Source organism: Botryllus schlosseri, chromosome 14, assembly GCF_051294905.1.
Source record: "Botryllus schlosseri isolate E-star chromosome 14, Bs_hap1, whole genome shotgun sequence".
Lineage (NCBI taxonomy): Eukaryota > Metazoa > Chordata > Ascidiacea > Stolidobranchia > Styelidae > Botryllus > Botryllus schlosseri.
In genome coordinates, this window is record NC_137249.1 from 21,904,843 (window position 1) to 21,931,544 (window position 26,702).

General features: G+C 39.8%; 1 protein-coding gene across 8 annotated transcripts in view; it reads right to left on the reverse strand.

The window, feature by feature from the left end:
- Positions 1-26,702, reverse strand: part of LOC145456510 (uncharacterized) — a 487,292-nt gene that overhangs the window by 50,739 nt on the left and 409,851 nt on the right. For 4 of the 8 annotated variants that reach the window (XM_080334638.1, XM_080334637.1, XM_080334636.1 and 1 more), the window contains exons 1-5: positions 10,622-10,788; positions 8,737-8,816; positions 4,979-5,068; positions 4,792-4,916; positions 3,772-3,891 (exon numbers count right to left, since the gene is read on the reverse strand). In XM_080334638.1, the coding sequence (XP_080190764.1) occupies positions 3,772-3,891; positions 4,792-4,916; positions 4,979-5,068; positions 8,737-8,816; positions 10,622-10,788 (582 nt within the window). Of the gene's footprint in view, positions 1-3,771; positions 3,892-4,791; positions 4,917-4,978; positions 5,069-5,195; positions 5,383-8,736; positions 8,817-10,155; positions 10,789-11,949; positions 12,090-26,702 lie in introns of those variants that run through there. The other 4 variants (XM_080334639.1, XM_080334640.1, XM_080334643.1 and 1 more) reach the window with 4 other exon arrangements.

Here is a 26,702-nt window from a genome sequence, read left to right on the forward strand (position 1 = left end):
GCGACCACGGCCAGTTAGCGAAAACCATGTTTCCAATTAGCGAGAATGTGGTTCGAGCGCAATGCAACGCGATCTACCGCTGAGATGGTTGCAAAATTACATCAGCGATTGTTGTGCGCTCGGCAATCATCGCTGGCCTGATATATCCCGGCTCTATCAAGCCTAGTTCCGCTGGCTTGAAGAATCGCATCTGCAATACATCCGGTGCGCACTATACCATTGCTGGCCTTCACAATTGCATCTGCAATAGGCCTGGCACGAAATATATCATAGTAGGCCTAACTATCGCGTCTCGCGCACAGCATGCTTTGGCTCCTATCTCTCGATTGTGATAAAAGATTGACAACAATGTCCGCAAACATGTACATGCGTACTTGATTTCCGTCAATACTTAAACATAACCATCAGAAGATGTGTTTTCAAGGCGTGTGTTCAAGGCCCGAGTTATCAAAGATGAGAAAAGTTTGAACAACCTGAAATCGATGCCATTATAGAACAACTCGTCTATGCGCCTGAATACTTTAATCGAACGCGAGTATTTAGAAGAAGCAACACGATGCAACAAGAGACCTAGGGGTCCGCGAAGCAATTTCAGGGGGTCCGCGACACCTCTAAATTTGCAGTGTGATTGAAAACCTAATATGTAATTAGGGAAAACACGAAGCAGTTTCGCTCCACAACTGCTAAAACAGTGGTTTCCAACGTGTGCGATATCGCCCCCCAGGGGGCGATTTGGCTGTCTAGGGGGCGAAAATAACGAAAGGGGCGATAGGGGGCGAAAACGGATGAAGGGTGCGATAGGGGGCGAAAACAACGAAGGGGGCGATGGCGCATTAAAACAGCTATATTGAAGTCTGGACCGTAACTACCGCACCCCAAACCTCCCAATTGGGGGTGGGGGCCGAACTCGAAGGGGGCCCAAGATTATTTTGTGAATTAACATAAATTATAGAGTAATTTTTTAGACATTCATGCAACACTTCTCAAAAATTGTTCGCGCTGTGCGCGATTTAATATTTGCATGTATGTTGATTTGGGGGTACCCGTCACCCAACAAAATACGCATGATTTATGGATTTACCTTGGCCGAAAAAAATGCCCGTGTGCGGACCGAAAACTTCGATATATATATACATATATGTTTAATTGTCCATAGGCGCCTCAATGGCTGGCGTCAAATGTTTCTGTCCTGGCGACCTTAACCCCACAGGACAAATGCCATACCGCAAGGAAAAAATTATTTGCAAGTAAAGAAATACCAATTATTATTTAGGGGTCCTACCTTTTCCAACACACCACACTCAGCACTACCGGTAAATTTGATTACGTGAGCAGAAAGAGGATAAAAAATTGATAGCAATATATATGCAATTCCCGACCATATTGACCGATTCAAACATGGGGCCAAAGACCAACATTTTTTGGGGGGCTGACGAAGTGATGTTTTTTGGTTCTAAATATTTGAGGGGTAGCGATGATCGGCGCGGAGATTCAAAATAGGGCGACGAGTTGAAAAAGTTCGAGAACCACTGTGCTAAAATCTCATGACTCGCATCATCAGGATAATCGTCCAACACGAAATATCCTACTGTGCAAATTCATTCCAATTGCCAAATTGCCAATAACCTACTGATACAAACATACTGCTGTTCAGAGACGTTTTTTGAGGGTTTGTTGAAAAAAGATGGAACATGGAGATGGTAATTTCAATCAATATTTGTCAAACCTTTTCAATTTTAAGTTTTCAGTCTCATCAAATCATAGTCCGAAATTTCCGAGGAGTTTTCCCTAATTTCCCCCAATGAAGGGATTGAAACACCGCCACGAAATTTATTTATCCTTTGTAAATACCCACTATTCCATAATAACTTCAAGATGAGATCCTAGATTTAAAAAAATACTAGGCTGAACGTGATATGATCCTAGATTAAAAAAAATACTAGGCTGAACGTGATATGTTCATTAGAAATATGTTTCTTCATTTGGGTGCCGTAAATATTGCGAGATCATCAAAAGTATCGTCGGAAGTGTTACGCGGTAATATTACACTAGCCTACATAGCCTACATCATCTATTCATTTGGAAATGGATTTTCGGCACTCTTTCATATCAAATCAGAGATGCCGATTTTCAAGACAACACCACTTACTTCATAACATACAACTTCAAAATTAGCTTTGAGATAAAAGGATCTTCAATTGCTACATAAATAGTATCGTGTTATTTTCAAGAAAGGTCGTTTTGTTGCTGTCTATCACAAGCCTCAGGTCAGTTTGTTGCTGTCTATCACAAGCCTTATAGTTCATATTTGCACAAGACCGATGACGGTTGCATCATAATTGAGTTAAATTTGAACTAAAACTGGAGGGGTCCGCGAGGGTCCGTGACGGTCTAAAGGGGTCCGCAAAGCAAAAAAGGTTGAGAACCGCCTCAAAATAATTGATAACCTAATTCGTAATTTTTTTAAATCAGGAAATCACGAGGCACAGTTTTTTCAGTTTATTACAAGTAAAACTCCAGAGCTCACAACAACAATATGGTCGTCTGAGATGAAATATCCTAATGTGCAGACTCATTTTAATTCCTAAATTGCCCATAGCCTACTTGTACAAACATTTTGCTGTTTTAAGATGTTTCGTAAGGGATTGTAGAGAAAAATGTTGAATGAGTAAGGTCAATGAGGGTGACTTCGAAATGTTTACAAAAATCCTCCCGTGATATTCGTAACCATTTTCCATGATAACTTTAAGATAAGTTGGTAGATCAGGAATGTTAAACTCAACTTGGGCCGCGGCCGGATTCAAGAGTTTTAGTCGCTTGCAGGCTGGACCACTCAAATAATTTTAATATGCTACATCGACACCCATATCTTTGCTTTTTCTGGAATGCTTTGATAGCAGGAAATATGTGGGGTCGGGACGCTATTCAAGCAACAGCGGAATATTCGCAAACAATGGATTGGCAAAAATTCTGTAATTGGCAGATTGAATACATTTATAAACTACGGTACTAAGAGTGGCTGTAACGAGGATATAATTGAAATATTTCTAGGCCTGTTTTAGTGGACAGACAATGTCACTGGACATGTGTCGTTGGTCCGACGTATTCACGGTGAGAAATATGCTGAATTATTCGCGTCGAAACATTTAGTAGTAAAATCTTAACTTGTTTAAATCTGCCCGTTGATGAGATTATTATTTTGCAATGAGAAGACGTATGTTTGACACCCCTGTGCTTGATGGGAATAACCAGGCTTGCTGTGTTCATTAAAAAAAATTGTTAATTTTGGTGCCATATTTTTCGCAATCATACCGAAATTTGTCGTCGAAAACGTTACACATTAATTTTACACTCGCCACCACCTTTATTTGCGGAAATTAATTTTCGGCCCTTGTTCATATCAACTGAAGGCACGCTTTTTCACGACACTACCACTTATTTCAAGAAATGCAGTTGCAAAATTCGCTTCGAAATAATACAAGTCAACCCAATTTCTCGATGAATAGTACGATCTTATTTTCAAGAAAAGTCATTTTGTTGCTCTTTATCACTAAGCCTACAGTTATAATTTGCACAAGACAAATGAAGATTGCACGATAATTGAGCTGAATTTAATCTAAAACTTAGTGGCGGTCTATTGACGGTCCGGAAGGGGTCCGCGAAGACAAAACGGTTGAGAACCACTGAACTAGATGGCAGTATAAGTGTAAGACATGCAGTTTCTGCCGTCTTAGAAACTTTTCACAAGTATACGGCCACAAACATACTCACATTTTTATCTTCATGAATTTCCAACTTGGTCGTGTCGCTGGCGGGCGCCAGTAGGTCTTTCAGCGCCTCATTGTAGATTTCAAGGTAGGACACGCGGAGGAGGAACTCACTTTCCGGAGTCTGCGGCAACAATAGAAAACGATGAGAGAATTGGTCGTGGTCAAAGTAGCCATCATTGGCACTCGAGCAGAAGTATAAGCAATGTTGTAAATTTTTATTCAATAACAATCACAGGTGATTTCGTAGTACAGAAGTATCTTATGCCTAACTTTGCATAGAAAATTGTTGAGTGGAAGCTGAAGTGTTCCGCAAACGTAACAGCTTGAGTAAGTAGCACCAGTGGGCAAAAGTCTATCAGAAGTATAATTAGAAATACTTCGTTACGAACCACATCTGCCTAAATGACTACCCAAGTACCAGTAGAAACTACATATAGTACATAACCACTTGAGGAAATAGTGGAAGCAAGAAACAACTACTCGAAATAGAATTACAATTACCAGGGTTGCAATAACTCTAGACGTGACTTTTGATGACACCACTTGACTCAAGTCATTTTCTAAAATATGTAAAATGACTAGACTGGAGGCTATTTGTGTATTGACTCGACTTGTACTCGAGACATTGCGCAAGACAAGAGACGCTGACAGGCATTCAAGGCATTACGTTGTAACTTCGAAGAATAGTAAGCAATCACATCCATTCGTATTTCGTCTATCAGTATGGTACAAGTGTTTGTGAAATAGGGCCAGAAACTGTGTAAAGGAAAATTACCATATTATTAATATGAGGCATTCAATATCCCCCAAACAGAGAGTAGAAACGCGAGTTGAATAGGATTAAACTCGATGGAACAGCGGACACAATGACTTGGACTCCGGGTCTAAACTCTGCAATTCGGACCCTTGAACCCTGACTCTGACTTGACTCGAGTCGAAACTATTAAAAGTAGAATTGACTTGCGACTTGGTTACTGGCCACTATCGTTACCGAGCTGAAGAATTCATTTCAAAGCCATACGTTTTGTATGTGAGAAAAAGTGTCCCGCACTACCATCGGAATAATGCCTGGATTGTTCCTGTCCGGGCTACCCATCATGGTGTAGGTCTTCCCGCTGGACGTTTGACCGTATGCGAATACGGTGCCTGAGGTGAAACAAAGTATATAGCGAGCAATCAAGATTTTTCGTACCATGCTCAGACGTTACCGTTAAATCCTTTCATGGCCTCATCGACAATGGGCGCAACAATCTCTTTGTAGACTTCTTTCGTTTCTTCATCGCTGCTGAAGACACGGTCTGAAACAGCGCGTCGAAATGCAACAGGGTGTCAATAGGATGCTACTATAACAGGGTGCTACTAAAACAAAGATGCCAGTAATTACACGAAAAGCCACAGACTTTTGTGGTGCACATTACTACTTACTTATGGCTTGTTTTTTCACCGACACATCAGAGATGTAATTAACCATCACATAGAAGCGGGCGACCGCTAACCCATATCGCTACAGAGAACTGTGCAGTGACCACGGATGTGTGCTTTACTAGTCGTACGACCGAGAGTTATGCACGCACGAAGTTAACCAGACCCTAATTGCTGGCATACACGTCAGTCAGTTACTCCACACAGTAGGCCTACACACCGGGGTAATAACTTCAGCAACAGAGAAAATTGTCAGCTGATATCATTAGGTTAACTTTACTAGGCTACCAAGGCCTAGTCAATTCTCTGGAACGGGCAATCTTTTGTATGCAGCGTGCTAAAATATGTCAAATTTTTACTAGCTTGCGTGCAAAACATTCAATTTATTAATATTTAACGTTTCAACATTTCTTTCAATACAACATCCATTGCAGTAAAATATTTATTCAACTCGAAGACTTTCGGGTGCCTCTTTTCAAGAGTTAACGGCGCACTGAAGGGATTTAAACAGATTGAAAATCAAAACCAGAAAGGCAAAGTATGACGCAACAATCAGAAATTACATACCATGAAGTCCGTAATGTAACAACGGTAACAATAACAAACTTTGAACTGTACGGTTCTTCGAGTTGAATAAATATTTTACTGCAATGGCTGTTGTATTGAAAGCTACCTTCCAGTTCTGTTCCACGAACCAGCTGTTTTAACATTTCAAGCAAGGAATACAACCAACGTCTTTTTTGCAGCTGGCGACGGCATCCGTTGCGCCAATGATTCTTGAATTATTGGTCATGAATGGATTAAATTTTGGTCGCTACAGCACCCGACTAATCAATTAATGTACATGATACTACATCAATTTACTACATCAGGGCCAGCCAACCAGTGGCCCGCGAGAAGATTTTGAGTAGCCCGCGTGGTAATTTCTGAAATAACTAATATTATCAAAAATGGATTACACTGATAGTGAACTTGCAAGGCCAACCAAAAATTCAATTAGTCTGGCCGCAACCCTTGAGATGTGATGACTAAATTGTCAGTCCCGACGTATTGACAGATCCATTAAAGGAAACATCTACTTACCCCCACCCAATAGCAACCTGACTAAGAGATCTATCGACTACTCGGGACCTATCATCTGGAATGCATTACCACCAGATATCCGTGAATTACCTTATAATAGATTCAAAAAAGCCCTACTTGATCACCTCTTGTCGTTACACTAACACTGTTGCTCTACCTCGCCCAGACATTGCTTCATTGATCATTTGCTACCATTGTTTTTTCAATTTTCCTTTCTTAACTGAACATTTTTTACAGCCAGACTGTTCAGAGTCAAGTGTACCTGTTTGATGCTGGTGTGATCAGACTAGATGACCTTCACGGTCTTATCGATCATTCCTATCTAATACCGACTACTGTGCACGCATATTTTCTGTACCGCCATCACTGCCGTTTGTTATGTATTTTGGTTCAATGAAAATAAAGACTCCCTCTCTCTCTCTCATTAGCCAGTCACATTTTGGTAGATCTTCGTACACTACAAGAAATCAGAATAATTTGCAATAGATTGATCAAAAGTAAAAATTTTCAACACGCTTCGTGCAACATGTTGTCATTTGATTTATTGCTTTTAATATTGTTACTTCTTTGTGAAAATGAAAGAACTCCTAATGTGTCAGATTGAGTCTAACTATAATCGCGATAACGAGACAAAGTGTCATTCTGCATATGCGGCTTTGCGCTTGCGCTTGCAGAAAGACCGTCGACTATGGAGCCTAGGCACAAAATGATTAGGGCATGTTGGTCGAAGCTTTTGATATCGATATGTTCAGGCGCTGAATAGTCCAGTCCTTGTAAACTGAGCCCAGCGATATGCGGCAGGCCAGCATTATAGGCTGGTCAAGTGACAATATTATTGACCTATGAACTTCGAAAAATTTTCGTGCTTGGTGCGGCTAGTGGCCCGCGCAATAGTTAGTCAATCGAATGTGGCCTTTTGGCTGTAAAGGTTGGCCACCCCTGTACTACATACATCACATTTACATAATTTATTTTCAGTCCCGCAATTATCGATCTACTGCTGTTGATTTGGTCGTTTTTTAGGTCCACTGTGTTCGGTACTATATCCAATAAGTGACAGGCCAATCAGTGTTGTTATGATGATATGGTCTGATGATGATGAAAATGTGCCCACGCCTGTATCAATGTATCATTCAAGTCGGTTTGTTGTCACATTAAGGGGCACTGCACTCTAAAAATGATGTGGTCTCAAACTGAAGGGCAAAACGAAACAAAAATTTTGGCTGCAGCCGTTTTCTTCAGAACGCCACCATAATAGAGCTGCTATTCATTGAAATTTCCACAGCAACTTCACGCTCCAGCAGTCACGCAGAGATCGAGCTTCATATAGGTGTCATTGTCAGCCGATGCTATGAAGGAAATATATCGTACAGGCCCTACTGTCCTAATGAAATAAAATACACCAGGCGAGATTTTGACATAAATCTCCCGACTTAACATCTTCCGTTGAACGCGGTATCTAAGCCACCTTGGCATGTACGACATATTTCCTTCATAACATCGGCTGACAACGATATAACGTTCGATCTCTGCGTGACTGCTGGAGCATTAAGTTGCTGTGGAAATTTCAATTGATTGCAGCTCCATTACGGGAGCGTTCTGAAGAAAATAGCGGAGGCTAACAATTTTTTTTCCGTTTTGTCCTTCAATTTGAGACCACATCATTTTTAGGGTGCATTGCCCCTTCAAGGTTGGTCCGACACTAGATTTGTCTGTAAAGGTCGCAGTAAAGCGGTTAATATTGTAGTTGCTTCAGATATATTGGAATCGTTGGCACACCAGACGAAACTAGAAAAATCTCTTTCCGAGAGACAAACACAATTCCAAATTCCCATTTCGACAATGGGCTCATAATTTTCCTCGGTAGGTCTCATTTGATATATGCGCAGCTCAAACTGCTGGACTGTTCGGTGCTGGTCCCTTTGGGGGCTTGAGCGTGGACATATCATAGTCGAGAGTTTTAGTCAGCATGCGACGGTTATTTTGTCTCTAGGTTTTATCGCCACCAATCATTTTGGCAACTCATACACCGCACGGGAGTCACTTGGTCGCATGTTGTCCGAAACTTCATGTCTAGGTCGTGTCTTCTACAGCGTGAAAAGACCCAGCATCGGAATGCCCGTTTGTAAGTTGCACTCCCGTAAGCTGCACATGTGCACAGTGAACACCCCTAGACTTAAGCATCCGAACGGATTCATACAATATTCCGTTGACGTTCTTAACTGCTAAGTTTGATACATTTCTGTACATTACGCATAGTTTTTAAAAACATTTTCTATATACATACCGTTTATATATATTCATATATTCAAGGCATCAGGTTCGAATAAATCGCCTGCAAGCTTTGTGCATTTTGAAAACTTATGTTTCACTTTTTGTAAAAACATATTCTCAATATGTCGTTTTGTCTACAGAACACGGTAAGGACCCTCGCACTACATAACACTAAAAGTGATCTTACCGAAAACGTAAGGATCTTTACGGCCATCGGATTTGATTGCACGAGTGTCGTGAGTCCAATAGACTTTGTCTCCGTTCTCTCTGAAAATACGAGTTCATGAATTAATATCCCAGGAGTAACAAGTTTTCATTCGAGTTCAACATATAGATCAGGGGTGGGCTGACCTGCTTCACGGGCGAGCCAAATATCAAAAGAGCCGCAATACGAAAATTTGAAAATTCGAATTTATTCTGTCACAATGAAATGTAGGCTATTGAGCGTGATGAAATCAGTCTGATTTAGTCAAACTCTATATACCGTTATTGCGAACCTTTACATTACCTACAACACGTCAGTAGCCGCCTAGCCAGTGCGAAAATAAACGACTAATGTTCATAAATTCCCGGAACCACCGTACCGTACCGAATTTATGTACAGTCATCAAATGACTAGGCATTTTCCCTTTTAATATTTTAGTCTTGTGCGGTGCAATTGCTCAATTATCGAAGAAAGAAAATAAAGATCTTGATGCAGCGGGGGAGATATCGTAGTGGTGACGATAAGCGCCTACGAATCAGGCGGCCCCGGCTCGATTCCCGTAGGAGGTTTCCCTGGGCGACAAAAAAGCCCAGAAAAAAAACGAAAAAAAGCACTCACAAGGAAAGAACTAGAAAGGGCCCTGGCTTCAAAAAGATCAACATTGAAAAGAACTGTGACATAGGACTGTAGGACGAGGTAGATGTCAGTCAAAAAAGATCACAGCTGCGTGTAGTTCCATATCTTATCTGTTCATTAGGGTGGAGTGAAAAATGAAAATATTTGAATTTCAAAAAAGTGTCTTGATACGTGGTGCCAAATAGCATATAAATAAATTGTATCATAATTTTGGGTTCATACACCCTCTAGTGGTCGTGCACTTTCACCGAATGAGCCGAAAATAGGCAATTTCACCATATCTTGATAACCTCTTACACTAGAAAGGTAGTTTTGGGCTTAAAAGATGCAGAAGCAACATGTTTCTATCTCTCTTCCATGAATAGAACTTACTCTTAAAAATGAACAGAAAAAAGTTACAAGCAAATTACTGATTTTATAGGTAAAATTAGGCACTGAAGCAGTCGGTAGGATGCCAAAAGCATGTAATGATTGATCTTATGACTGAGCAACATACCCCATCAATTACAACTACTTTTCAAAACTTGCTCAAACAAATGAAGCCACCTCCAAGTATAAATAGGGCTCGGGCATCGAATAGTGTCTGCTAGAACTGCATTTACAATGGCGTTCATCGGTAGTGCGGCCTCGCGATATTGATAAGTTCAAAACGGTGACTGTCGAGAGATTTCTTACTAACATGGAGTTGTAGGGTTTGTATCACATGTATCACAAACCTCCATATTGATAACACTAAAATTTGAAATCCACATTCAAAACACAAACATCAATTCTGTATTGCATTGCATTGCATCCAAAAATATCATCAGTGCAAGGTTCGATGTCGTACTTTCTGAGCAGCAAAAAGATCTGCTCGGTACTAGTAATGTCAAGGTCCAATTACTTGAAATCAAGTTGACACAGATAAAACATGAATTGTGAGGGGTAAAATCTGGAAATTTCAGTCAAAAGATAATTTCGTTATTTACACTGATCGGCATCAACTTTTCCTTCAGTAGCAACATCTTATGCTGCAAGTGAGTTACTATTTAGTACATGAGGCAATGCCGTTAAAAAAGAAAAGGACCGCCATGTCCTCTTTCACACTTGAATCATCAGCAACATAGCAGTTCATGGAAATAAACCGCTTGCTAAGTCCAAGTTGGTACGATTACTTCAGGTAAAGGTTGGGCTTGGTCCTTGAGTTTTCATTCTCTCGTTTGTTTTGTTTCAATCAATATTCAATACCAACCTATGAACTTCAAACTTATTGTCATGTTGTTTTGTTTCAATTTTCAATAACAACCTGCGAGTTCTTAATGCCATGTTTCTTTTTTTCAGGGTTGTAACCAAGTCACAAGGCTCTGAGTCAAAGTCCGACTTACATTTGCGGTAATGATTCAAGTCAAGTTGAGACATTTTCAATTCACCACCGAGTCAAGTACGAGTCCAAGTCAGCGAGCAGAGGGCCTAGTCTGGTATTACGATTCAAGTCCCGAGTCCAAGTCATTGTGTTGACTGCTCAATTTCCAGGTAAAGTCGTTGTTGAAGCCATTGTTTCGTGATATCGAATGGTTAGCGTTTGTAACATACTAATTTCACTAATTTCTAGCAGTAGCAGATTCTGGTTGGATGTTGAAGTACCAGTACCATAATAGACGAAATCACAATAGTGTGGTAACTTTACTATTATTCAAAATTACAATGAAATGTCGGTCTGGGCCGTCAGAGTCTCGAGTCATATGACTTGGTTCGAGTCATGCGCAATGGCTCGAGTTCAAGTCGAGTCAATACACGGATTGACATGCGCAATGACTCGAGTTCAAGTCGAATCGATACACAGCTTGACTCGAGTCAAGACATTTTCATATTGTGAGAAAATGACTCGAATCAAGTCGAGTCATCAGAAAATCATGACTCAGGTTGGACTGCTTTTTTTGCAATAACCCTGCTTTTTTGCAATAACCCGTATCGCATAATAGACGAACGTAGTTGAATAGGCAATAACCCTGCTTTTTGCAATAACCCGCATCGCATAATAGACGAACGTAGTTGAATAGAACTAGTTACTCACAGATGATTATGATCGGAGTTTTTCGGATCGGATATTGCTCATTTTTAGAATCCGGTTAAGAAGTCGGACCAGAGAATTGAAAAACAGGATCGCAGTAATAAGAGAATTTTTCGATCTGCTCGGCACTAGTTGATATACGATGTTCTTCACAATTCTCTACTAGTTGCTGATGATTACCCTGACGAGTGTCAGCCGAAAATATTTGGATTTCAATATGAATAAACGCCTACTATTCAATTGTATATATAAGTTCTGGACCGCCAAGGCTCAAAGAAGCTCGTCTTTAATTACAACCATGCTGGTGTAACGCAGATACATGGTGTGCCTGGGTTTGTATAAATTTTGATCTTTCTTCCACGGCAAGAGTCCATGACAATGATGAATAACGAATCTCAGAAATCATGAGTTACGCAATGTTACAACGGCGACAATGCATAGAGAGAGATTAAAGAATTTAATGTCAAGCAGCAGGTGTTAGAATTTCATCACAGACTTTGGTATCTTACCTGGAGATGAGTGGACGCACTCTAACAGCTACCTTTACCGAGTTCATCTTCAACATTCAGGATCGCACACAAATCCCGTCCTTTCCAAATGACCATACTGACGCTAAAATCCAGTTGCAATTCAGTTACCGTAGTTGTGTTCTATCAGTGTTGCGCGCGGCCACGGACGGCCAATTAGCAAGAAGCGTGTTTCTAATTAGCGATAATCGTTTGTCAGGGATATATCCAAATCAGGGGTTCTCAACTTCACTTGTATAACTGGCCGCAGCAAGAGACGCTGCGGGCCGCAGAGAATTATTACCATGCATTTTGGTGCTATAGGCTACTATTAAATTAGGCAACTGTCGTCATTTAGTATATTTTTATGCATTCTGATGCATTAGCGGACAACGTTCGTGAGTTTCTAGTTGCTGCCTTTTGAAAGAATATTTATTTTCCAGCGGCGCAAGTAAATCCCTTCATGGAGCGCGTATTGCATTCGTTGGCAAGTCGGTACGTGCACCTACAAACCATTTCACCTGAGAACCCAGCTCTCTGTTTCAATGCGTGCGCGAACTAGTATAAAATAACGGTCGCTTTTTCGTTACAGAGGCCATTATGAATTTGAGCTCGCAGTAATATGAGAAGTCTGGCGTTCGGGGTCATTTCTGAACAAATCAGCTTTGTTAAGTTGATTCTTTTCGCTGGTACTCTCCCCAGGTTTGCCCAGCCAGCATTTCCTCTGCAAATATGTCTCAGATAAAATCCACCCAGATAATTAGGTATACAATGTCTGTGGAGTCGATGGATTCGTTCAATGCTAGGCTAAGATAGTCTACGCGGCAACGTGTTTCAGAACATGCGATAAAAGTTCGACTGACATTGCTGTCACTCTTCTGGTCACGGTTGAATCAGACAACTGTAGCTTCGAAATATGTCAGGTGATGTTGTCATTGCTGCTGACTTCTGAGTTCCGGAAACAACGGATATTCACAAAGTATCTTACGGTATTATTGAAATGACACCTTATTCTCCCTTCTCTAGCCATTTTCAACCATACGTCTGTAATGTCGTCGGCAATTTTAACAAATAGCCCGAAATAAGCATTGCTGGGCTTGTCACCTAGTTAGCAATTAACGTTTTATTTCTAAGATCAGGCGATATGTATAACTCCAGAAGAAACTGTCGTGGTATTATTTTAGGCTTCTGCGCTTCGTTACAACTGTTTTTCGACAAATGACACATCGGTTTTCTATTTATACGTGAGAAAGAAAATTCATTCTTATACGCAGAGTTACAAATCCAGTTATCGCGATTTTATTTCCCCTCCCTTGCACTTGTTTCTGTTCGAGCCATTGGCGGTGAGTACAACACTTTTTAAAATTATACTACGCAACGGGATTCAGCCAAATACCGATTCAAAACATTACCCATTTAAATTCAGGCATATATCAAGAAACCAGAAAACATAAAAGAGTAATTAAACAAACAAAACAGAGACGGTGCGATATGAGAGATAAGTAGCTAAATAAATATGTAACAATACCGTGTCAGTATAGTAATTGCATTCATATTGAAAGATGTCGCGGGCTGCATATAAACGTCTGCGGGTCGCAGGTTGAGAACCCCTGATCTAGATCCCTGTCGTTTGTGCACAATGTATCGCAGTGGTTCTCAACCTTTTTGACCTCGCGGCACACTTTGAAAATGAAAAATAGTTCGCGGCACGCTAGCACAGTGGTTCTGAGCTCTTTTGGCTTACGGCACGGGCAAACTACCAGAATGCGTGTAGCAGCAACCATAGTCTTGTAGAGGTGGTCACTGACGAAGTACTTCTAACTTTTCGGAGCACTCAAGTAGGCTTTCTCTGCTCGAGTTTTCTTGTATCTCTGTGGACATCTCACAAATACCTCTAGGAACGAATGTTTGGGAATCGTTTTCAATTCTTCCCAAACATTTCTTTACAATTTTATTGCAGGCTGGAAGACCTTTCTCCGCTTCCTTGTGAGGTTTTGAATTATCAGCTATTACCTCTGTTACCACATAACTGGCCTGCTGAGCTCGTTTAAACTTTAGGCTGAGCCTAATTTCATAAGATTGGCTTGACAATAAAGTTTGCCCATTACCGCATTGTCAATGTAATTAACCGTCGCATCGAAGAGTCCAATCACAATCGCCACTAACAAATACAGAGGCGTAGAGGTGTATTATACATGGATGCCAAACGCACTTCCACGCAGATCGTGTAATATAGGGTTGCCATACGTCCGGAATTCCCCGGACATGTCCGGAATTTCACTGCAAAAAATGCGTCCGGGAGGAATTTCTAAAATATGCCTAAATGTCCGAAATTTCGAAGGCCTCATAATTTTTTCGTAAATCAATATAAACAAGATTATTTTGGGGCAGAATTATGCTACATGAAATTTTTCTTCGCGCTGCGCGCGATTTAGTGTCGTATATACTGGTATTAATATGGGAACTACCACCCTCGTAAAAACTGCGATCAAAAATAAATAATAAATAACCTTCATCTACAAAAAGAAGTCTAATTGTAATCGCAATTACAAGATAACGGTATATTCATATAGTCGGTTTAGGGCAGGCCGTTTGGATGCTTTATATTCAAAGATGATGGTTTTAAACCCGGGGGTAGTGATTACCTTTATTCTGGGGTTCGCGGAGATGTTGAACGTAATTAGCTTCCAAAATAGGCCGTGAGTAAGTCTGGACAAATGTGCCGACCTCTAATTAGTAATCAGCTCATCAAATTTTGAGCTGGACTGCGGCACATTTTCAAATTGGAAATGGAGTCGCGACCATAAAAGGTTGGAAAACACCGGATACGCGGTGTTTATATAACTCAGTGGTGCAGTGCACATCGGCATTAGGCTGATAAATAATGTTACCAGCGTGACATGAACATGACTTAACGATGTAGGATCACCATAGTCTTTATAAAGGCTATGGGATCACGCTCCTTGCCTTTTCGAAGTCATCATCCTAATCAAGATCTACCGCCAACTCTGATCATGTGGGCGGAGAGAGGATCAAAATTATACAGTAATATATGGAAGAACCAATATTATTGATATAATTCATTAAAATCATTTAACGACCAGATGCATATAGTTAGCCCCAAGAAGTTGCATCGAATACCCTACGTCACGGCGAGCCCAAGATCAGAGTTTATTTGGGCGGGAGGGGGCTGAAAATGTGATTCGGCCCTTGTTACAACTTACAATACACAACCACATACTCCTGAGCCGGATCGTGACCACCTCAAGTCGATAGACAAAGCGTTGCTGGTGTGACGTCATATTAGTCGACAATGTGCTCACACCTAATTTCGGAATCCGCTAGTGGGCGCTGAAGAGCGTCCGGAATTTGTGAAACAAAAATATAGTAACCCTAGTGTAATAGCACCTGTGAGGATAGTATATACCTCAATTGGCATCCACCCGCAGTTCAATTGTAGTTCCAACAAACCGGGATAATAAACCGCAGCGGCGGGGAAATTTGTAATTGATAAAATTGGATCAACTTTACTTCTCAATTTCCGAATTTGTCGTCTGCAACATAACGTTGCGCCCTGAGCCTACATTTTACTTGCAGTGCTGGCACGCTATAACCTAACAATTGCAATGTGAATGGCTATGTTGGCAATTCTAATTTGTAAACGTGAACATCACTTCCAAATAAGGTCATATCTCGATGGTGAGAATATACCTTCCTAGGTGTATGAGGTTTTTGTTCGCTCCTACTCCTCCTCCGATCTGCAAAAGCAGTATCTTAGAAAAAAGTGGGCCGTGCTATAAGTTGGCATCTCAGGAATCAAAATAAGTAATATCGGTATGGTGTAAAATGATCATCGACGACGAAGACATGGCAAGAATACGACTACAAATAGACACAGAAAAAGGTCATGTCCCTGTTCTGCCTCCGTTCTGATGGGTGACAACTTACAAGTAAAAGGTGAACACTTCGGCCACTCCTCAATATCACGGTCCAATTGCCCAAGTTTAACTATCACCGTCCTAAGTGCTACTATGTGTGGTCATGGTCAAACTAGCGTATCACAACCATTGACGGCGGAGGCCCCAGTTTGAGTCATGGCAGTGCAGCAGCAAGTTACGAATCGTTGCAGATTTATTACATTCTCCGCCCCTATACGTTGCTGTGCTCAGAGCGTCTTAACAATAAAAATCCCAGAGAAAGACCCAATCCATGACCTAATGGGATGTCAGATTGAGATACCCTAACTACGGTCGCCTCGACATCCTGATCTGTTCACTGCATCGGATTGTGCATCGCGTGTCTTGACCGGGTAAATTCAATAGAAAAACCAACAATGACACACTCAAAATTTGGATTTTTGTTATATACCTCGACATAGTTTACCACAGGGGTGGCCAACCTTTTCAGCCAAAGGGCCACATTCGAATGACGAACTATTGCGCGGGCCATTAGCCGCGTGAAGCGCGAAAATTTTTCACAAAGTCCATAGGTCAGTAATATTGTCACTTGACTATATTGTGGGCTTGCTGTATATCGCTGGATTCAGTTTGCAAGGACTGGACTATTCGGCGCCTGGACGTATTGTTATCGAAGGCTTCGACCAACATGCGTCAATCAGTTTTTGCCTATAGGTAGGGCTGGGCAAAATCGAGTACCTGGGTGATTCGATTCTGAATCACGTTAAATGCTTCGAGTCGAGTATTCGATTATCCCTCATTATGACGTCACAACCGAATGTACTATGTCAAAGTTAAAATATGTACCTTTTATGCCACCACAAAGAACATAATATGCCTCTTATCCGTCACATTAAAGATACTTTGGTATTTTTCCGACCATCCCGATTTCATTGCACTTCTTGACAATGTGGAGGGATGATCATGATTTCGGAAATGTGTTATTTCCAGTAACGTTCCTAGCTTAGTACTAAGTCTCGTATGCTGAGATGCCGCTAATTAAGGTTTTAAGGCTTCCTCATTCGAAATTATTACCAAAACTATAACTCTCGTTAGTAAATTAACTTTCAGTTGCGAGGAACGTATAATTTCAGTACTCGAAAAAATCGTCTTTTACTACTCGACTCGAATCGTCAAAATTAATACTCGATTCAGATTAGAGTACTCGAATCATTGTGCCCAGCCCTATCTATAGGTTTCATAGTCGACGGTCTTTCTGCGAGCGCAAACGCAAAGTCGCATATGTTGAACGACACTTTGTCTCGTAATCGCGAATATATTTGGACTCAATCTGATACATTAGGAGTTCTTTTATTTTCACAAAGGAGAAACAATATTAAAAGCAAGAAATCGAGTGACAACATGTTGCGCGAAGCGTGTAGAAAATTTTTACTTTTGATAAATCAATCGCAAATTATTCTGCTTTATTGTAGCCTAGTGTACGAAGATCTACCAAAATGTGACGGGCTCATGGATCTGCCAATGCGTCGGAACTGATATTTTAGTCCTCACATATCAAATGTTGCGGCCAGACTAATCAGAATTTTGGTTGACCTTGCAAGTTCGCAATCTGTGCAATTCATTTTTGATAATATTTGAAATTTCGCAAATTACCTCGCGGGCCACTCAAAACCTTCTCGCGGGCCACGGGTTGGCCAGCCCTGGTTTACCACATTTGCTCTCGGCACACCCGAGAAGTCCAATTGTCAACAAGCCTACTTCCGCTGGCTTGAAGCATCGCATCAGCAATAGGCCTAGGCCCGGTGCGCACTATACCATCGCTGTCGTGCGCACGATACCGTCGTTTGTCTAGACTGGGGTTATTTTTTAGAATTTTCCGACTTGCAAAGCCCGAGGAAAATCCTGAAAAAAATCGTAAATTTTTCCCACTTCGCGGTCGGTATACTAATAAAAAAAAGGTCAACTTTCTGGCCCAGCTTCCGAAATACCCGCCGGAGCATTACTTCAGTGCTGATTTACGGCATCTCAGTCGGATTTGGCCGTACATTTGACCACGATTCTCAAAAAAGGGGACAAAAGGGCCTCATCCAAGGACACTTTCAACAAAGTCGAAAAAGAGGACGAATCCTCTTAAAAGTGGACGTATGGTAACCCTAGCCTACACAATTGCGTCTGCAATAGGCCTGGTACGAACTATATCATTGCTGGCTTAACTATCGCGTCTCGGGCCTAGCATGCTAGTATGCTTCTATCTCTCGATTTTGATTAAAGATTGACGTCAGTAGTAAGGGTACCTGAAATTGTTGCCGTCCAATCAGAGAGCGCCACGTCATCCTAATTGCCACGCCCATTTTCATACCCTAAGGGTACATTCATCAGCTACGTCATCTGTGCCACATCATCAAGCGCCACGCCTATAGTACCACATCATCCATCCATTGCTATATCATCGCTGCATTGATTGCCGCATCTTGATACTTTTCTCAGATATTGTATTATGTGTATTTAGGACTAATATCATCCATCCATATTTTTTAAACTTGATTTTATGTGTACAAGTTACGGTTTCTGCAGTTTGCACATTTTACGACTTATGATTGCCGCGTCAAAACTTACCTTGGCTAGAATCGACAGATTTTCTATTATGTGTAAATTAATTACCTAAATGCGACTTGATATTAATAATCCCTAGAATAATATAAAATGCGATTTTGAGTGCAGGCAGATCGCGGTTTCGATTTCCGAGGTCTCCACATTTTAAGTCTTATTATCAGCTCGCAGTACAACCGCTACCCGTATAATGTTTGCATGCCGAGTATAAGGGTATTTAACTCAGCACTAAAATGCCAACGGACTAGCCGCAGGGCCCGGTTCTCGTCGCTATAATTAAACGAACACCTTCGCAGCAGGTACGCGATCCCCGACGTTATAATGATAGGGCCAAATTAGCCGCATGAAAGCGAGTCTAATGAATATAACGACAGACACCAAGTTAGTTGAAAATTAAAACTAATCGTGACCGATGCAAGACGGATTGAAACAGCGCTTTCGCTCGATTCTTGTAGTGACCACATTTCATACGATTCAGTCCTTTTCATGTCACTAGAATAAGGGTGAATAAACCGACAGTGAAACGCCGCCGGCGTCTTATAACGTAATAATGTAAGCTGTGTCGGGTGCTGCTATAATGTTAGGAGCGAATATAGTAGAAAGTCCACGTCTGGACACCTATAAGCAGGTGCGCATACTACCGTAGTAAAACGCATAGCAGAATTCACGCAAAAGTCGATATTGCTTTGTGATGATTTTGATGTTGTTCCATACCGATTGGGAAGATAGGACTCCTAATTCCTTAACTAACTACATAATCCCTAGTAACGTAGTCAGACGCATAACGGAATTTACGCAAATCGGTATTGCTCGGCGATAATTTTGACCACTATGTTTTGATAATAACTGGCTTCCGAGAAATAGATAACATTCATTATACGTTAAATGATACTTTTCCTTTATATTCTATTATGTGTATTTAGGGCTAATGCGACATCACTATGTTGGCTACAGGCCTGATTTGAACACACTAATTTTGCAAATTAAACTTATCACCCACCACGAACACTAAGCCGGCGATGTGCGCAGCGGGGCAGACAAGGTAAGATCAATGTATTTTCGTGTCAATTTAAACTAAATGTAGCTATAATTTCTCGATGCAGCATTAGCTTACGTGGATTGTGCACGCAGATTGAATTACGTTGAGATTTCTCCAATAGCTAATAACTAGGGCGATTTTTTTTTGACCTAAAAAACGAAGGATTTTGACCTAAAAAATCTAAATTTTGACATTTTTTGACCTTAAAAAACTAAATTTTGACCAAATTTTGACCTAACGTATGCAAATTAGGTGTTTCCCCGAAAATTGTTAGAATTTTACTAATTATCCTCATTTCTGGTTTAAATTGTCTGTCCTTACGAAGTGGTTTTCCCTGAATAAACTTGTTTGACTCAAAAACTGACGAATTTTTACATGACGAAATCTTATTTTAACAAAATCTGGCCCTATGATGAATTCCAGTACATGATGTACTATGGTGAAAATAATTAAATTTTGTTGTAGTACAACGAAAGATACGTTCCTGCATTCTCAGCAGGGATATCTAGATATCTAGTTCTAGATATCCCTGCCCTGATTCTCGGGTAAAAAGTGTCTGTCTTTACTAAGTAGCTTGCCAAGGATGGAGATATGGTGAGATAGCGTGATGGGATAATCCACAGCTACAACACCAATGGGTTTTAGGTTCTCTAGTCCGACCGAGGTCGACTCCAGAATTCCTACCCAAGTGTTGAAGGTTTATCTAGGTTCCTCCTTGTCATCTCATCCGCATAAGCGGTGTCTTATAAAAAGCATAGAAGTGGGCCGTGCTACAAGTCGGCAGATACTCGGCGGATACGGAATCGAAAATAAGGAATATCGGTCTGGTGTAAATGCCCATTGTAGTCGACAAACACCATGAATATACAAACAACAACAGCAAGAAGAATGGAGAAAGAACGTTCAACTGTAGCAGCTATTGGCTGGCAGCACTGAAGTTGTGCGTGCGTACACTGCTGGTGACACACCGAGTGTTGCTTCATTCTGACAATGATGTACATCTCAATTTTTGTAAGAACCATGCACTGCCCACGCAGTCTTGCTTCACTTAGAATATTGCGGTACGTTGAGCATAACACCGTGTCAACCTATTTGTTTCAGTTGACTGTTCATAGTGTTCATGATTCACAATGAGCAGTCAATGCGCCGTCTGCCACGGTAGGTCTATAAAGTAGGCTACAAACTATAAAATGTCAAACGATAAGTTCACCGATTGCGCAAAATCTACGATACAAATAAAATGCAGGTTGCGAAATTTTTTGTCAATTTTGACATTTTTTGACCTAACGCTAAAATTTTGACCTTATTTTGACTTTTTTTGACATGTCAAAAAAAAATCGCCCTACTAATAACGTAATAATGAGTTCTGTGCGCGGCTATAATGTTAACCGGCAATATAGCCGAAGTCGCATAAATTTGAATGTATATGCAAGTTCTCTGTTAAGGGTAGACTATCTAGCCTCGCTTAATACTCGAATCTCGCTGTGGTTACAAATTCGGCATGCTAATGCGTTGAGTTTGAAGCTAAAACATCCTATTTCATGCAGGCAAGAAGACTACTCATTTTATCCCGGAACGCAACAAGATAAATCGTATGAATTTGTAAACTACTTATACATGACATAATAATAATTCTACTTGTGTACTTTTTCATATTTTGTAACAAGTACTTAAATAAAATTCGGAATATAAACTAATCGAAAAATTCGGTAACCAATTTCGCATAGGCTATGCATACAAATGAGGAAAGTTACATCAACGCGTGTTAACTAATTGTATTATGTAGCTTGTAATTCAAGCAGGTTTCGAAACTTCCACACTGAGTCTTTTAAAGTAGATAGAAACGAAAAAAAACTAATCGAAAAAATTTACGAAGTTTGGATGCGGCATATTTAGGTTTTCTAAAAATTATTCATACCCATGACTCGAAATATTGTTAACTGACTTATGTTTTCGACATAAGATAAGCGTGAAGTGTACAAATTTCGATGTTGCGCAAACACCACAAACTTTGCTTGCTTTCAGAGCTGGTAACTAAATGCAAGACAGACTTATGTATTGCGAAAAAAAAATAAAACATTTGGGCGTGCCCGAATGACATTTTACTTAAACTACTTATTCATGACATAATAATAATTCTACTTGTACACTTTTTCACATTTTATAACACTTTATGTAGTACTTAACAGTTTCATTTTTAAATAAAATACGGAATATAAATATAATCGAAAAATTCGGTAACCAATTTCGCGTAGGCTATGCATACAAATGAGGAAAGTCACATCAACGCGTGTTAACTAGCTGTATCGAGTTATCGAATGATTTTATTCCTTACATCAAAACAACTAGAATGTGTAACTACATTAAAAAACGTATCTAAATGAGCTCCAGGGCATTGCGATTATGCAGCATACCAAATTTCATCGCACATTTCATGATGGAACAACTTTAAAACTAATGCAGTTCTATAGCAACTTTTACCTAAATCTGTTTTCGGTAGCGTGTACATATACATAGTCAGCTTTAATAACAGAATTACCATGCTAATATGTGACTCCTCACCTTGAAACTTGGTACGTAGTTGTAGGACATTGTGATCATGCAGCATACCAAATTTCCTCGCGCATTTCATAATGGAACAACTTTAAAACTAACGCGGCTCCACATCGACTTTTTGCGTGCATCTGTTTTGCGGGAGCGTATAGCACGTACCTATACATAGTCAACTTTAATAACGGAATTACCAATCATACATGCACCGACTCTGTACATTCAATGTGGGGGGTAGCTGACTTGGAGACAGAAAAACACACATATTTGACCGTAACATGGTCTTAGTATGAACCGTCATGCATTCGACTTGTGGAAAAATGTGTCGCACACTATTTCACCGAGATTACAACCCTTTCACGGATATTCGTTGGTGCTATCCAAATCAAATGACACCAAGGTCTGCTTTCTCATTTTCAATATTTCCACCACCGCATCTTGTCTGTGTCTTAGCACTACCGTGCGAGGATGGCGAAATCTGTGGGTGGTAACACGGATGGACATGATATTCTTCGATATGATCAACTGAAACCACGGATGTGGTGGGTTAGAGTCTTGTCGTGATGGTCCGTTTCGAAATGCAAGCGGATGAACTAGACCAAAAGTTTCTAAGATGCGTTTTATAATTGCTCTAGGTGTGAAATAGACATCGCACTCTTGCGGGGAAACAACACGAATTCAGTCTTCACACCGCAGAAACACAGCCGCTTGGTTAACATCACAAAACCGCAATTGAACTCAAGATTGCCATACACGGAATCGCTGTTAACGATGTCTGACTGCGGCGTTTCGAGGAGTAACGAATTCTCGTATTTAGTATTGATTGTGACACATAGTCAAAACAGCGACAGTTTTCACAACCCGGTACATACATTGAACCAACTGATGTAAGGTGATACAGACTTTAGCATAAATCTGTTTTTCGGTAGCGTAGCACGTACCTATACATAGTAAGCTTTCATAACGGAATTATCATGCTAATAATCAAATTCCCACCCTGAATCTTGGTACGCAGTTGTAGGATAATATGAAAATGCACCATACTAAATTTCGTTCCCTATGTTAATTTACCATAAGAAAGACAATTTGACTCCTAAAGTCCGAAATACTTGTTCGCTTGAGCTAAGTCGCAGCGCTTGGAGTGGAATTTTATAGTTCTTGTAAAAAGTTGTTTGTACACAATATATGTTTAAGGTAAGTTCCACGCATTCATGATTTCGTCCGAGTTTTCATTATAGTAGTATATACTAATTTACGATAGCGCGTTTGTAACTTGTGCAAGTACAGGAAAATCATGGTTCTTGAACCGTGCTCAATGAATAATAGAGCATTTTTTGCTATTTTTCATTGCCATAAGTCATTCTGAAATAGCAGAATTACCGTGTTAAACATTGAATTCCCACCTTGAAAGTTGGTACGCGGTTATAGGACATTATAAAAATGCACCATACCAAATCCCATCAGACATTTCATGATGGAACTACTTTAAAACTAACGCGGCTCTACATCGACTTTTTGCGTACATCTGTTTTGCGGGAGCGTATAGCACGTACCCATACATAGCCAACTTTAATAACGGAATTACCATGCATTGAATCCCAACTCTAAACTTGATACGTAGTTGTAGGGCATTATGGCTATGCACCATGCTAAATTTCATCACACATCTAATGATGGAACACCTTGGAAACTATCGCAGTCGCATACCGACTTTTACGCATATCTGTTTTTCGTGAACATAGCATATACCCATACATAGTCAATTTTAATAACAGAATTAGCATGCTAAACATTAAATTCTCACCTTGAACGTTGGTACGCAGTTGTAGGACATAATAACAATGCACCATACCAAATTTCGTCAGACATTTCATGATGTAACACCTTCAAAACCAACGCAGTTCTATACAGACTTTTAACTAAATCTGTTTTTCCGTGGCGTAGCACGTACCTAAACATAGTCAACTTTATTAACGGAATTACCATGTTAATATTCGATTCCCTACCTTGAAACTCGGTACGCAGTTGTAAGACATTATGACAATGCACCATGTCAAATTTTGCAAGTACTTTATCTTTACACGACGTTTTTTGTAAAATGAATACTAATTTTATTGAAAAAATAAAAAATAAAAAAGAGCGAAAAATTTCATTATATCCCGGAACGCAACAAGAAAAATCGTATGAATTTGTAAACTACTTGTTCATGACATAATAATAATTCTACTTGTACACTTTTTCACATTTTATAACACTTTAAGTAATACTTAACAGTTTCAGTTTTAAATAAAAGACGGAATATAAACTAATCGAAAAATTCGGTAACCAATTTCGCGTAGGCTATGCATGCATACAAATGAGGAAAGTTACATCAACGCGTGTTAAAGTAGCTGTATCGAGTTATCGAATGATTTTCTCCTTACATCAAAACAACTAGAATGTATAACTAAATTAAAAAACGTATCTAAATGAGCTCCAGGGCATTGTGATTATGCTGCATACCAAATTTCATCACACGTTTCATGATGGAACAACTTTAAAACTAACGCAGTTCTATAGCAACTTTTGCCTAAATCTGTTTTCGGTAGCGTGTACATATACATAGTCAGATTTAATAACAGAATTATCATGCTAATATGTGACTCCTCACCTTGAAACTCGGTACGTAGTTGTAGGACATTGTGATTATGCAGCATACCAAATTTCCTCACGCATTTAATAATGGAACAACTTTAAAACTAACGCGGTTCTACATCGACTTTTTGCGTACATCTGTTTTGCGTGGGGGCGTATAGCACGTACCTATACATAGTTAACTTTAACAACGGAATTACCATGCTTAACATTGAATCCCAACTCGAAACTTGATACGTAGTTGTAGAACATTATGGCAATGCACCATGCTAAATTTCATCACACATCTAATGATGGAACACCTTTAAAACTAACGCAGTCGAATACCGACTTTTACGCATATCTGTTTTGCGTGAACATAGCATATACCTATACATAGTCAATTTTAATAGCAGAATTACCGTGTTAAACATTGAATTCCCACCTTGAAAGTTGGTACGCGGTTATAGGAGATTATAACAATGCACCATACCAAATCCCATCACACATTTCATGATGGAACAACTTTAAAACTAACGCGGCTCTACATCGACTTTTTGCGTACATCTGTTTTGTGGGAGCGTATAGCACGTAGCCTACCCATACATAGCCAACTTTAATAACGGAATTACCATGCTTAACATTGATTCCCAACTAGAAACTTGATACGTAGTTATAGGACATTATGGCAATTCACCATGCTAAATTTCATCACACATCTGATGATGGAACACCTTTGAAACTATCGCAGTCGAATACCAACTTTTACGCATATCTGTTTTTCGTGAACATAGCATATACCCATACATAGTCAATTTTAATAACAGAATTAGCATGGTAAACATTAAATTCTCACCTTGAACGTTGATACGCGGTTGTAGGACATAATAACAATGCACCATACCAAATTTCGTCAGACATTTCATGATGTAACACCTTTAAAACTAACGCAGTTCTATACCAACTTCGCGTGAATCTGTTTGCGGGAGCGTAGCACGTACCTATGCGTGATCAACTTTAGTGATGGAATTACATATGTAATTAAGTTTCAACACTTTTACAATGATTCGTCTTGCTTCCTATAACATCCCACTCGAGAAAATGCGTCGTAGGATATAGATGAAACTAGCACAACTCATCAAGACCGCTGAAAACAGTACATTTCAACATTTAGTAGCAGTAAATTTCTAGTAAAGTACAAGACGTGATGATTTCCGAGTGAGTTAAAAAGTAAGTATTGCAGGTATAGTTTACCTGAAAACCGAATACTCTGAAATAGAAGTAGATGCAGTGTAAATAGTTAATCACTTGATTAAGTTTAGTGCAAGCAGATAAAACCTATACTTGAGTAGTACAAAATGCACGAGTACTTCGATATCGCCTTCCTCCACGTAATAAGTGTCTACGGTTTAAGACTGCTTTTACCGATACTCGTCGGTTTCAGTTTTAGATAGAATTCGGAAACCGAATAATTTCATAATCATAAGCTAATTTAATGAATTTACTCGAATGTACTATGCCGCGCTGATAAGATTAATTATAATATACTTATCATGTTACAGCGATTTTTCTAGCGTAGAAAATCTTTAAAATGTAGTAAGCAGGCCAAATGAAGATATTCGTTGAGCTGAATAAACATAAAAAATACTCTAGACTACTTTATCGTTACTTTACAGTTACAGTTTTAGATAAAATTTGTCCCTTTTACCTATAATTACAACTCCTCGCTATCTAAACATATTTAGAATATATTATTTGCGATGATACGAACCCGTGAAGTACTCAAGTTGCTTTTCGTAGGATATAGATGAAACTGACAACACTCACCAAGACCAGTGATCCACTGAAAAAAGTAAATTGTAGCAGTAAAGTCCCACTAAAGTACAAGAAGTAATGATTTCCCAGTTAGTTAAAAAGTAAGTATTGAGGTATAGTTTGGTCGAAAAAGCGAAAAACTCTGAAATAGAAGTAGATGCAGTGTAAATAGGTAATCACTTCATTAAGTATAGCGCAAGCAGGCCAAACCT